Source organism: Oncorhynchus kisutch, unplaced genomic scaffold (genome assembly GCF_002021735.2).
Source record: "Oncorhynchus kisutch isolate 150728-3 unplaced genomic scaffold, Okis_V2 Okis03b-Okis08b_hom, whole genome shotgun sequence".
Lineage (NCBI taxonomy): Eukaryota > Metazoa > Chordata > Actinopteri > Salmoniformes > Salmonidae > Oncorhynchus > Oncorhynchus kisutch.
In genome coordinates, this window is record NW_022261980.1 from 969015 (window position 1) to 983723 (window position 14709).

At 45.9% G+C, this 14709-nt stretch overlaps 1 protein-coding gene across 10 annotated transcripts in view; it reads right to left on the bottom strand.

Moving 5' to 3' along the window:
* LOC109877903 (dmX-like protein 2) overlaps positions 1-14709 on the bottom strand; it is a 104190-nt gene that overhangs the window by 62873 nt on the left and 26608 nt on the right. For all 10 annotated transcript variants that reach the window (XM_031812345.1, XM_031812350.1, XM_031812347.1 and 7 more), the window contains exons 6-19: positions 13923-13989; positions 13494-13666; positions 13019-13190; positions 11544-11724; positions 8657-8875; positions 8158-8423; positions 7745-8011; positions 7267-7499; positions 6611-6813; positions 5507-5628; positions 4892-4981; positions 4264-4372; positions 3886-4005; positions 1018-1230 (exon numbers count right to left, since the gene is read on the bottom strand). In XM_031812345.1, the coding sequence (XP_031668205.1) occupies positions 1018-1230; positions 3886-4005; positions 4264-4372; positions 4892-4981; positions 5507-5628; positions 6611-6813; positions 7267-7499; positions 7745-8011; positions 8158-8423; positions 8657-8875; positions 11544-11724; positions 13019-13190; positions 13494-13666; positions 13923-13989 (2435 nt within the window). The remainder of the gene's footprint in view (positions 1-1017; positions 1231-3885; positions 4006-4263; positions 4373-4891; positions 4982-5506; positions 5629-6610; positions 6814-7266; positions 7500-7744; positions 8012-8157; positions 8424-8656; positions 8876-11543; positions 11725-13018; positions 13191-13493; positions 13667-13922; positions 13990-14709) is intronic.

Genomic DNA, 14709 nt, shown 5'->3' on the forward strand with positions numbered 1-14709 from the left:
ACCAAGACCTGGCCGTCCCTCTAAACTTTCAGCTCATACAAGGAGAAGACTGATCAGAGATGCAGCCAAGAGGCCCATGATCACTCTGGATGAACTGCAGAGATCTACAGCTGAGGTGGGAGACTCTGTCCATAGGACAACAATCAGTCATATATTGCACAAATCTGGCCTTTATGGAAGAGTGGCAAGAAGAAAGCCATTTCTTAAAGATATCCATAAAAAGTGTTGTTTAAAGTTTGCCACAAGCCACCTGGGAGACACACCAAACATGTGGAAGGTGCTCTGGTCTGATGAAACCAAAATCCAAAAGACCTGAGACTGGGACGGAGATTTGTCTTCCAACAAGACAATGATCCAAATCATAAAGCAAAATCTACAATGGAATGGTTCAAAAATAAACATATCCAGGTGTTAGAATGGCCAAGTCAAAGTCCAGACCTGAATCCAATCGAGAATCTGTGGAAAGAACTGAAAACTGCTGTTCACAAATGCTCTCCATTCAACCTCACTGAGCTCGAGCTGTTTTGCAAGGAGGAATGGGAAAAAATGTCAGTCTCTCGATGTGCAAAACTGAGAGACATACCCCAAGCGACTTACAGCTGTAATCGCAGCAAAAGGTGGCGCTACAAAGTATTAACTTAAGGGGGCTGAATAATTTTGCACGCCCAATTTTTCCGTTTTTGATTTGTTAAAAAAGTTTGAAATATCCAATAAATGTCGTTCCACTTCATGATTGTGTCCCACTTGTTGTTGATTCTTCACAAAAAAATACAGTTTTATGTTTGAAGCCTGAAATGTGGCAAAAGGTCGCAAAGTTCAAGGGGGCCGAATACTTTCGCAAGGCACTGTATATGTGTGTGTATATCCACCCGCACCTGCAGAGGGTATATGTATGTATATATATGTGTATGTATATATATATATGTGTGTGTGTGTGTGTATATCCACCTGTGCCTGCGGAGGGTATATGTATGTATATATATATATATGTGTGTGTGTGTGTATATCCACTCGTACCTGCGGAGGGCGTAGCCCTGGTCACCTCCACCCCAACAGGCAGGTCCAGGCGGTGGCTACAGACCAGCTTGGAGCTGAGGATCAGTTTGCTGGCTGACTGCAGGTTGGCTGTGGAGGCTGAGCGAGGGAGAGGGGAGGGGGACGTGTCAGCTGTACTCTGTTGGAACGGGATCGTCAGCTGAGACTGGTAAGACCGCTCTGGGACCGGATCATCTGAACACACAGAGAGAGAAAGAGAGACAGAGAGAAAACTTTATTGTTCATATAGTCATCTCAACAACAGAGGAAAAACGTTATTGTTCACAATATTATCTAAACAAACCGAGAAACCGAGAAAAAACGTTATCTTCAACACAATCAATATACAAACTACACAGGCCTCAATGTGCATACTAATCCGCTGTACTACTCCGTTACACCGGGGCCCGCCGCACTACTCCGTTACACCGGGGCCCGCCGCACTACTCCGTTACACCGGGGCCCGCCGCACTACTCCGTTACACCGGGGCCCGCCGCACTACTCCGTTACACCGGGGCCCGCCGCACTACTCCGTTACACCGGGGTCTACCGTACTCTATTACACCGGGGTCTACCGTACTCTTATACCGGGGTCTACCGTACTCTATTATACCGAGGTCTACTGTACGTTACTCTATTATACCGGGGTCTACCTACTCTATTATACCGGGGTCTACCGTACTCTATTATACCGAGGTCTACTGTACGTTACTCTATTATACCGGGGTCTACCGTACGTTACTCTATTATACCGGGGTCTACCGTACGTTACTCTATTATACCGGGGTCTACCGTACTCTATTATACCGGGGTCTACCGTACTCTATTATACCGGGGTCTACCGTACTCTATTATACCGGGGTCTACCGTACTCTATTACACCGGGGTCTACCGTACTCTTATACCGGGGTCTACCGTACTCTATTATACCGAGGTCTACTGTACGTTACTCTATTATACCGGGGTCTACCTACTCTATTATACCGGGGTCTACCGTACTCTATTATACCGAGGTCTACTGTACGTTACTCTATTATACCGGGGTCTACCGTACGTTACTCTATTATACCGGGGTCTACCGTACGTTACTCTATTATACCGGGGTCTACCGTACTCTATTATACCGGGGTCTACCGTACTCTATTATACCGGGGTCTACCGTACTCTATTACACCGGGGTCTACCGTACTCTTATACCGGGGTCTACCGTACTCTATTATACCGAGGTCTACTGTACGTTACTCTATTATACCGGGGTCTACCTACTCTATTATACCGGGGTCTACCGTACTCTATTATACCGAGGTCTACTGTACGTTATTATACCGGGGTCTACCGTACGTTACTCTATTATACCGGGGTCTACCGTACTTTATTATACCGGGGTCTACCGTACTCTATTATACCGGGGTCTACCGTACTCTATTATACCGGGGTCTACCGTACTCTATTATACCGGGGTCTACCGTACTCTATTATACCGGGGTCTACCGTACTCTATTATACCGGGGTCTACCGTACTCTATTATACCGGGGTCTACCGTACTCTATTATACCGGGGTCTACCGTACTCTATTATACCGGGGTCTACCGTACTCTATTATACCGGGGTCTACCGTACTCTATTATACCGGGGTCTACCGTACTCTATTATACCGGGGTCTACCGTACTCTATTATACCGGGGTCTACTGTACGTTACTCTATTATACCGGGGTCTACTCTACGTTACTCTATTATACCGGGGTCTACTCTACGTTACTCTATTATACCGGGGTCTACTCTACTCTATTATACCGGGGTCTAGTCTACTCTATTATACCGGGGTGTACTCTATTATACCGGGGTCTACCGTACTCTATTATACCGGGGTCTACCGTACTCTATTATACCGGGGTCTACCGTACTCTATTATATCGGGGTCTACCGTACTCTATTATACTGGGGTCTACTGTACATTACTCTATTATACCGGGGTCTACTCTACTCTATTATACCGGGGTCTACTCTACTCTATTATACCGGGGTCTATTCTACTCTATTATACCGGGGTCTACTGTACTCTATTATACCGGGGTCTACTCTACTCTATTATACTGGGGTCTACTCTACTCTATTATACCGGGGTCTACTCTACTCTATTATACCGGGGTCTACTCTACTCTATTATACCGGGGTCTACTCTACTCTATTATACCGGGGTCTACTCTACTCTATTATACCGGGGTCTACCGTACTCTATTATACCGGGGTCTACCGTACTCTATTATACCGGGGTCTACCGTACTCTATTATACCGGGGTCTACTCTACTCTATTATACCGGGGTCTACCTACTCTATTATACCGGGGTCTACTCTACTCTATTATACCGGGGTCTACTCTACTCTATTATACCGGGGTCTACTCTACTCTATTATACCGGGGTCTACTCTACTCTATTATACCGGGGTCTACTCTACTCTATTATACCGGGGTCTACTCTACTCTATTATACCGGGGTCTACTCTACTCTATTATACCGGGGTCTACCGTACTCTATTATACCAGGGTCTACTGTACTCTATTATACCGGGATTGACTGTACATTACTCTATTATACCGGGGTCTACTGTACTCTATTATATCAACCACATAGGCCTAGGTTAGGTTGGATTGTGGTTAGGTACTCACCCACACAGGCCTAGGTTAGGTTGTGGTTAGGTTGGGTTGTGGTTAGGTACTCACCCACACAGGCCTAGGTTAGGTTGTGGTTAGGTTGGTTTGTGGTTAGGTACTCACCCACATAGGCCTAGGTTAGGTTGTGGTTAGGTTAGGTTGTGGTTAGGGTAGGTTGTGGTTAGGTACTCACCCACACAGGCCTGTACGGACTGGAGGTGCAGGTGCCACATCTGCAGCACAGAGTTCATGTTCAGGTCCTTCTCTATGACAACCAGGAAGAACTTCTCAGAGAACGGAGTAGGATGGTACTCTGGAGAGGAGAAACACAACGCTTTTACACGTTCTTCAGTTCAGTCATCCACTCATTCATCCATCCATCCACTCATCCATCCATCCATCCCATCCTGAGTTGAAGGTCAGTGTGTAGAGCTTTGGGTTCTCCTGAGGCTAATCATGTCATTCATACATTAACCAATTCATAAATCCATCCATTCTTCTGTCCATCCTTTCACACCCTCAATTCTCCCTCCCTCCCTTTCTCTCTCTCCCTCCCTTCAACCTCCCGTACCCTCGAGAGAAGGGTAGGATGTAGTGTAGAGCTCTGGGTCCTCCTGAGGTGTATACCCCAAAATAAAGTCCTCCTGGAAAACATGAAGGAGCTGGGTGGTAGATCCACACTAGAGAGAGAGAGAGGGAGAGGGAACTTCTGTGAGTGTAATGTGAGTGTAATGTTTACTGTTCATTTTTATTGTTTATTTCACTTTGTATATTATCTACTTCACTTGCTTTTTCAATGTTAACATATGTTTCCCATGCCAATAAAGCCATTTGATTTGAATTGAATTGAGAGAGATAGAGGGTCAGAGGGGGGAGAAGAAGAGAGATGGACATATTTCCCTCAGATTACAAAGACCCACAAACAATTGAAAAACAAATCACATTTTGATAAGCTACCATATATATGTTAGGTAAAATACTTCCGCTGTGCACCACCATTTACCTGTGACTAGATTAATGATATAGCATGATCTCTTGACTTACTGCTTAGATAAAAAGACAGGTGTGGTTAAGGGCCTGTAAGTAAGCATTTCACGGTATGGTCTACACCTGTTGTATTCGGCACATGTGACAAATAACATTTCATTTGATTTTCCTTACTGCTTAGATAACGACACAGTCAGATAGGTATTTCTTACCTGGTTAGTGATGACATCTAGTTCTATGATGCAGCCTGGTCTGGCTGTCGACTGCTGGCTCACTATGTTAAATACCTCTCCTACTAGTTTCTATGGAGAGAGACAGAGAGAGAGAGACAGAGAGAGAGAGTGAGAGAGACACACACACACAGAGAAAGAGAGAGACACACACAAGAGAGAGGGGGAGGGAGGGGGGGATAGAGGGGGGGGGGAGAGGGGGGGATAGAGGGGGGGATAGAGGGGGGGATAGAGGGGGGAGAGGGAGGAGGGAGAGGGAGGAGGGAGAGAAGAGGGGGAGGGGGAGAAGAGGGGGAGGGAGGGAGGGAGGGAGGGAGGGAGGGAGGGAGGGAGGGAGGGAGGGAGGGAGGGAGGGAGGGAGGGAGGGAGGGAGGGAGGGAGGGAGGGAGGGAGGGAGGGAGGGAGGGAGGGAGGGAGGGAGGGAGGGAGGGAGGGAGGGAGGGAGGGAGGGAGGGAGGGAGGGAGGGAGGGAGGGAGGGAGGCTTTAACCAGCTACCTTGAAGCTTTAAAGTTCCAGTCCCTTCAGTCTCAGGATTTCACTGTTAATCTGACTGAGGACATCTGTACGTGTCTGTGTGTGTCTCTGTGTTTACTTACTGAGGTCTCAGGGTCTGACAGTTCGTCCAGTAGTTTCCTGGCGTCCACCACAGCCTGGTAGAGACGCAAGTTCTTACCATCTGACGCTACGAAGCACGCACTGGAACTGTTACAGTATGTACCTGGAGATAGAGGGGAGAGAGATGCTGTTTTGTTACAGTATGTACCTGGAGATAGAGGGGAGAGAGATGCTGTTTTAAATGTAAGCACTCTGAGTAAGGTTCTGCATGTAGTTAGTAGAAACTTTAACTTGAAGCCCTACAGGTGTCTCCAAACCACCCCTTGACAATCAGAGTACTTCACCAGTACCTTGTCTGAACATGTGATACACACATGAACAACAGTTATACATTATATACAGTGGGGAGAACAAGTATTTGATAACCTGCAAAATCGGCAGTGTTTCCTACTTACAAAGCATGTAGAGGTCTGTAATTTTTGTCATAGGTACACTTCAACTGTAAGAGACGGAATCTAAAACAAAAATCCAGAAAATCATATTGTATGATTTTTAAGTAATTAATGTGCATTTTATTGCATGACATAAGTATTTGATCACCTAGCAACAAGTAAGAATTCCGGCTCTCACAGACATGTTAGTTTTTCTTTAAGAAGACCTCCTGTTCTCCACTCATTACCTGTATTAACTGCACCTGAACCCAATAGAAAATCTTTGGAGGGAGCTGAAAGTCTGTATTGCCCAGCGACAGCCCCAAAACCTGAAGGATCTGGAGAAGGTCTGTATGGAGGAGTGGGCCAAAATCCATGCTGCAGTGTGTGCAAACCTGGTCAAGAACTACAGGAAACATATGATTTCTGAAATGACTAACAAATGTTTCTGTACCAAATATTAAGTTCTGATTTTCTGATGTATCAAATACTTATGTCATGCAATAAAATGCAAATGAATTACTTAAAAATCATACAATGTGACTTTCTTAATATTTGTTTTAGATTCCGTCTCTCACAGTTGAAGTGTACCTATGATAAAAATTACAGACCTCTACATGCTTTGTAAGTAGGAAAACCTGCAAAATCGGCAGTGTATCAAATACTGGGTCTCCCCACTGTACATCCTCCAGCAGTGTGTGTGTGTGTGCTAACCTAGCACAGAGCTGGGTACAAGGGTAGGCAGCCATGCTACATTGGAGAAGGCTGATGTGTGCAGGGAGTTGATTCGGGCCAGCTCTGACACTCCTCCAGTGCAGGACAGGGGTCCTATGTGGTCCACCCTCCACAGAATCAGCTCACTGTAGATGGCGTTCGGGTCATGGAACGTCCTGGTGGCCGCGTTACGCAGCTGCTTCCTGGGGGATCACGCACACAGTTTGAGTTTGTCACAGTGTGTGGCTCAGTTGGCAGAGCATGGCGCTTACAACACCAGGGTTGTGGGTTCAATTCCTATGGGTTCAATTCCTATTCACTACTATAAGTCTCTCTGGATAATGAGTTTGTCTAAAAAATGTGTATGTCACACACACACACACACACACACACACACACACACACACACACACACACACACACACACACACACACACACACACACACACACATACATACACACACAAAACAAATTGTCAAAGACAGAGATTATATTACACACACACGCTTGCAGGCATGTACACACACATATTTCTGATACACACTCACGTGAACATTTTGTAAACACACACACACTTTCTAGACATTGAGGTCCTAGAGGGTCCTCGTTGCTTCCTCCTATGACACACACACACACTCCCTTCCTCCCTCCCTACCTGCGCCGTCCTCTGGGGGGAGGTGTGTGTGTGGGTGGCTGGTCGAGGTCGATGCTGCCGGGGGCGGAGGGGGGGGTGAGGAGAGCGTTGTGGTGGGAGGAGGTCAGCAGTAGGGGGAGGACGGTGTGACACGCCTGGTCGTTGAGGTGGAACCGGTGACCGCAGTAACGGAACGTATGAGACACAGTTAGAACGTTGGAGAACGCCGAGCGCTCAGCGAACGTCACCGCCCACTAGAGAGGGAAACGGATTGAAAGGAAAACTTTGAAAATGTCTATACATTATTTATCATACAGTATGACATTATTATTATTATTATTATTATGATTTTTGGTTTTGTACTTTATATGGTTGTAGTTTGTCTTTTAAGCATAAATGTAAGGACCTTAATACTCTGATGAGCCCTGGTCAAAATGAGTGCACTACATAGGGAATAGGTGGGTTTGGGACACAGCCACAGTCTGCCTCTCCCTCTCACCTGATTGAGAGACCCGTCCACATGTTTGGACACCATCATGACAGCAGGGCCGATGCCTGGAGCTTGGCCCAGAGAGAGGCTGAGGGCTGAGGAACCCAGCCCAGCAGAGGCAGAACGGGGCAGACGGCGGGCCCTCGTCCCCTGCTCTCCCCCGGCGTTGGAGCTATCCACGTTGGAGAAGGAGCAGGCGTACATCAGAATGTTCTTACTCAGGGAGTTGGCGTCGCCTGTAGGGAATGCCACCGGGATACGGGACGAGAACGACACCTGGAGAAAAAGGGATGGAGAGAGGGAGGGGAGAGAGAGAATAGTCCGAGTGGAGCAGAACTCTGCTTCCTCTTGTGTGTCCATGTACAATATGTGTGTTACTTCATGTCCGTGCGTGTGTTGCTGCATGTGCAGTCTCCTCTTACCTGCACCTGTCTGAAGATCCCCTGGATGTACTCGTCCAGGTATTTGACGTGCCAGACCAGGAAGGACCCGTCGGTGGGGTGGATGGTAAACAGCATGTCAGGACTCTTATTCCACTCCAGAGTTAACGCCTCCATCTTCCTCTCCAGCAACATGGAGGGCAGGGGCACTGAGCTACTGGAGCCTGGGGACGACGCCTTGGTGCTGCCTTCACCACCCTCACCCTCCTCATGCTCTGATGAACCCTTCTCTGACATCTCATCTAGGTCTGGAGAGAGAGAGGGAGGGTGGGAGTTAGACACGGACAGAGTATGATATGTCAGTGTGTATAGAATACCTTTGAACAGACTGATATTATCCAGATGTATTTCACGACTCTACAACAGTTTTGTACTGGGTCAGCTACTCAGAACTAGTTTATATATATATATATATAAACTAGTATATATATATCTCACAACAACAGCATGTAGATCTGAGGGTTTCTGAAACAGAGCGTACCAAAGTCAAACTTAATGGGGGAGCCATTCTGGTCGAGGGCGTCGTCGGTGGCTTGGTCCAGCTGCTGTTCTGAGAGCTTGCGGAGCTGCAGCATGAACAGGTCCATGGAGGTGGTGAAGGACAGGTCCTTGTTGTTGAGCCAGTGGACCACAAACCCTCCTCCTCCACTCCCGTCCTCCGGAGTAAACACAGCAGACTCCGCTAGCACCGCTGGGATGTCTGGGGGATAGAGAGAGGAAAGGGGCGGAAACAGGATATTACTATGCATGTTGGAGGAATATCGGAACAAGCTAAGGCTGACGTTGCTAGTTCAGTTTGTGCGTGTGTGCCTGAGACGGAGAGATTGTGTGTGTAGCTGTATGTATATGTATGTCTGAGGCAGTGTGTGTGTGTGTGTGATTTGTGTGTAGCTGTATGTATATGTATGTCTGAGGCAGTGTGTGTGTGTGTGTGTGATTTGTGTGTAGCTGTATGTATATGTATGTCTGAGGCAGTGTGTGTGTGTGGGGTCATTGTCCATTTGGAAGATCAATTTGTGACCAAGCTTTAACTGATGTCTTGAGATGTTGCTTCAATATATCCGCATCATTGTCCTGCCTCATGATGCCATCTAGTTTGTGAAGTGCACCAGTTACTTCTGCAACAAAGCACCCCCACAACATGATGCTGCCACCCCCGTGCTTCACAGTTGGGATGATGTTTTTCGGCTTGCAAGCCTCCCCCTTTTTCCTCCAAACGTAATGATGGTCATTATGGTCAAACAGTTCAATTTTTTTATTTTTGTTTCATCAGACCAGAGGACATTTCTCCAAAAAGTACAATCTTTTGTCCCCATGGGCAGCTGCAAACTGTAGTCTGGCTTTTTTATCAAACAATCACACTCCAAACTCCACTATGGCTAAGACCAAAGAGCTGTCAAAGGACACCAGAAACAAAATTGTAGACCTGCACCAGGCTGGGAAGAATGGGTCTGCAATAGGTAAGCAGCTTGGTTTGAAGAAATCAACTGTGGGAGCAATTATTAGGAAATGGAAGACATACAAGACCACTGATAATCTCCCTCGATCTGGGGCTCAACACAAGATCTCACCCAGTGGGGTCAAAATGATCACAAGAACGGTGAGCAAAAACCTAGTGAATGACCTGCAGAGAGCTGGGACCAAAGTAACAAAGCCTACCATCAGTAACACACTACGCCGCCAGGGACTCAAATCCTGCAGTGCCAGACGTGTCCCCCTGCTTAAGCCAGTACATGTCCAGGCCCATCTGAAGTTTTGCTAGAGAGCATTTGGATGATCCAGAAGAAGATTGGGAGAATGTCATATGGTCAGATGAAACCAAAATCTAACTTTTTGGTGAAAACTCAACTTGTCGTGTTTGTAGGACAAAGAATGCTGATTTGCATCCAAAGAACACCATACCTACTGGGGGTGGAAGCATGGGGGTGGAAACATCATGCTTTGGAGCTGTTTTTCTGCAAAGGGACCAGGATGACTGATCCGTGTAAAGGAAAGAATGAATGGGGCCATGTATCGTGAGATTTTGAGTGAAAACCTCCTTCCATCAGCAAGGGCATTGAAGATGAAACGTGGCTGGGTCTTTCAGCATGACAATGATCCCAAACACACCACCCGGGCAACGAAGGAGTGGCTACGTAATAAGCATTTCAAGGTCCTGGAGTGGCCTAGCCAGTCTCCAGATCTCAACCCCATAGAAAATCTTTGGAGGGAGTTGAAAGTCCGTGTTGCCCAGCAACAGCCCCAAAACATCACTGCTCTAGAGGAGATCTGCATGGAGGAATGGGCCAAAATACCAGCAACAGTGTGTGAAAACCTTGTGAAGACTTACAGAAAATGTTTGACCTCTGTCATTGCCAACAAATGGTATATAACAAAGTATTGAGATAAACTTTTGTTTTTGACCAAATACTTATTTTCCACCATAATTTGCAAATAAATTCATTAAAAGTCCTACAATGTGATTTTCTGGAATTCTTTTAATCATTTTGTCCGTCATAGTTGAAGTGAAGTGTACCTATGATGAAAATTACAGGCCTCTCATCTATTTAAGTAGGAAAACTTGCACAATTGGTGGCTGACTAAATACTTTTTTGCCCCACTGTAGGACTCGTTTTACTGTGGATATAGATACTTTTGTACCCGTTTCCTCCAGCATCTTCACAAGGTCCTTTGCTGTTGTTCTGGGATTGATTTGCACTTTTCGTACCAAAGTACGTTCATCTCTAGGAGACAGAACGCGTCTCCTTCCTGAGCGGTATGACGGCTGCGTGGTCCCATGGTGTTTATACTTACGTACTATTGTTTGTACAGATGAACGTGGTTCCTTCAGGTGTTTGGAAATTGCTCCCAAGGATGAACCAGCCTTGTAGATGTCTACAATTTGTTTTCTGAGGTCTTGGCTGATTTATTTTGATTTTCCCATGATGTCAAGCAAAGAGGCACTGAGTTTGAAGGTAGACCTTGATATACATCCACAGGTACACCTCCAATTGACTCAAATTATGTCAATTAGTCTATCAGAAGCTTCTAAAGCCATGACATAATTTTCTGGAATTTTCCAAGCGGTTTAAAGGCACAGTCGACTTAATGTATGTAAACTTCTGACCCACTGGAGTTGTGATAACAGTGAATTATAAGTGAAATAATCTGTCTGTAAACAATTGTTGGAAAAATTACTTGTGTCATGCACAAAGTAGATATCCTAACCGACTTGCCAAAACTAGAGTTTGTTAACAAGAAATCTGTGGAGTGGTTGAAAAACTAGTTTTAATGACCCCAACCTAAGTGGATGTAAACTTCTGACTTGAGTATAAGTGTATATGTATGTCTGATGCAGTGTGTGTGTGATGTGTGTGTGGGCTACGTACCCGTGGCAGGGTTGATGCTGGCAGAGATGTGGAAATGACAGAGAGCGTTAGCGTGGTGAGAGATGTGGCGGTGTGTGTGTGTCTCGTGGGTCCCCATCTGAGACGGCAGCAACTCAGTGTGAGACACCAGAGCAGACGACCTCCGACGACCACGACGCAGGTGCTTCAGGTGGCTCATCGACTGGACAATGAGAGGACAGGCACGGGGAGGACCAATGACAGGGCAGGAGGTGGGAAAGGAAGAGAAGCATCATGTTATTGACACCCTTCATACTGTTAGGTTCTAAACAAACAGAGTACAAACTCAAAGGAATCACTAGGAAAATCTCAAAACAAGTTTACTCCGCCACTGGGTCAAACAGCTGCAAAGACAAAGACTTGTTTACCAAGCACATATATTTATTCCCTCCTACTAGGAGGAGTCAACTCCTTGACATCTAGACAGGTAATCCATCTCTGTTGCCAGGAACTTAATTGGTTCCTCTTATTGTTGTTGTCATTGTGTGTAATAGGACTGATCCTTGTCACCTCATCTGACCTCGGGTCAAATTCCTCCCTCCTCCACGGCTGTCCTACCTTATCAGTGACTGAAACCAGACTGTTACCCTTTGCCTCCCTCCTCCACGGCTGTCCTACCTTATCAGTGACTGAAACCAGACTGTTACCCTTTGCCTCCCTCCACCACGGCTGTCCTACCTTATCAGTGACTGAAAGCAGACTGTTACCCTTTGCCTCCCTCCTCCACGGCTGTCCTACCTTATCAGTGACTGAAACCAGGCTGTTACCCTTTGCCTCCCTCCTCCACGGCTGTCCTACCTTATCAGTGACTGAAACCAGACTGTTACCCTTTGCCTCCCTCCTCCACGGCTGTCCTACCTTATCAGTGACTGAAACCAGACTGTTACCCTTTGCCTCCCTCCATAGGATCCATGAGATTTAACAATAACATGTTAGACAGAATGTACCTTTCCTGCCTCCCCCTCTTGTCTCATTCAGTAACTTTCCACACACCTAGTTCTTATCCACCTTCCACTGACCCCCACATATACATTCATTATACATATACATTCATTATACACGTAAAGTCATCAATAAGTTCTCGTATGCTAACATGAATAAGTAGATTTCAAGCTAAAATCCAACAATATCAATCTGTTCTACATCTCTGTGCCTTTTTAAAATGACTAACTAATAAAGTGTACATCCAAAATGACAACCACAAAGTTTGTTTGAAGAACACATTTTGTGTGTGTGCATGTGTGTGTGTTTGCGGGTGTGTATGTGTGTGTGTGTGCATGTGTGTACGTGTGCGCGTGCATGTGTGCGTGCGAGTTTACGTGTGTGTGTGTGTGTGCATGTCTGTGTGTGCATGTGTGTGTGTGTGTGCATGTGTGTGCGTGTGCATGTGTGTGTGTGCATGTGTGTGTGTGTATGTGTGTGTGTGTGCATGTGTGTGTGTACTGTGTTGTCTTTACCTCCAGGGCGTGTTGTATCTTGTCCTTGCCCCCCAGGCCTGGCAGGCTGGAGCTGTATGTGTTCTCAGTGATCTGACCACCCAGGATACTGTCCTCTGGCAGCACCGTCTCAGACCACAACCTACACACACCGTCCTCACACGACGTCAACAACACATTACACACACTACCCCTGGAGAGCAGAGGCAGGGGGAGCAAGAGGGAGAATGAGAGACACACAGAACATCATTTTACATTGATGATTGACAGTTTAGTAAAGCCCAAAATCTTTCCATTAGGATGGGATTGAGACATTCAGAAACATAAAGCTGAATCTATACAACAGATTATAATTTACAATCAGCTTGACTTATGTTTTTTCTCCATTTAAAATGTGTGTGTGTGTTTGTGTGTGTGTGTGTTTGTGTGTGTGTTTGGTCCTTTGTGTGTTTGTGTGTGTTTTGTGTGTGTTTTGTGTGTGTGTGTGTGTTCTGACTTGGGCATGTATTTGCTGGTCTTCCTCCAAGACAGGCCGGTGACAGAGCGGGGGTGGGCCAGGTATATAAAGGAGAAGTGGACCTGAGGGCCTTTCTTATCTGGGAGGTCTGGGAGCACCACAGCAGAGCGCCACCCAGTGGTGGGGTACCACACCTTCAACAGACAGTCATCCTAGACAGAGAAACACACAGGTGAGACAGACACACACACGCAATGGTTAGTGCAGTACCAAGCACAATGGCTACACTTGATACTGAATAAGCTATCACAAAGTCCAGATGGCACATTACTATGTGTTTATTACTCTACAGGTGTTACAGGAGAATCAACATGAGGAAGTAGAAAACATGTATGACATGATTGGGATATTGACAGTATATGGAAACAAGATATGGCCTGTAAAATGTTAGCTTTCGAGTGAGTGTACCTTGCCGGCTGTTGCAAAGTATTCCCCATCAGGAGACCACTTGGTGATGTGAACAGACATAGCAGTCCTGGAGAGGGGGAGAGATAGATAGATAGAGAGAGAGAGAGAGAGAGAGAGAGAGAGAGAGAGAGACAGACAGACAGACCGGGAGACAGAGAGAGACAGAGAGAGACAGAGAGAGACAGAGAGAGACAGAGAGAGACAGAGAGAGACAGAGAGAGACAGAGAGAGACAGAGAGAGACAGAGAGAGACAGAGAGAGACAGACAGGGCGAGAGAGATAGACAGAGAGAGAGAGAGAGAAAGAAGAAGTGAAGAACAAACACCATTGTAAATACAACCCACATTTATGCTTATTTATTTTATCTTGTGTCCTTTAACCATTTGTACATTTTAAAACACTGTATATATATAATATGACATTTGGATTGTCTTTATTGTTTTGAAACTTCTGTATGTGTAATGTTTACTGTTAATTTTATTGTTTATTTCACTTTATATATTATCTACCTCACTTGCTTTGGCAATGTTAACACATGTTTCCCATGCCAATAAAGCCCCTTGAATTGAACTGAGAGACAGAGAGATAGACAGAGATAGACAGAGAGATAGACAGAGAGATAGACAGAGAGATAGACAGAGAGATAGACAGAGAGATAGACAGAGAGATAGACAGAGAGATAGACAGAGAGATAGACAGAGAGATAGACAGAGAGATAGACAGAGAGATAGACAGAGAGATAGACAGAGAGATAGACAGAGAGATAGACAGAGAGATAGACAGAGAG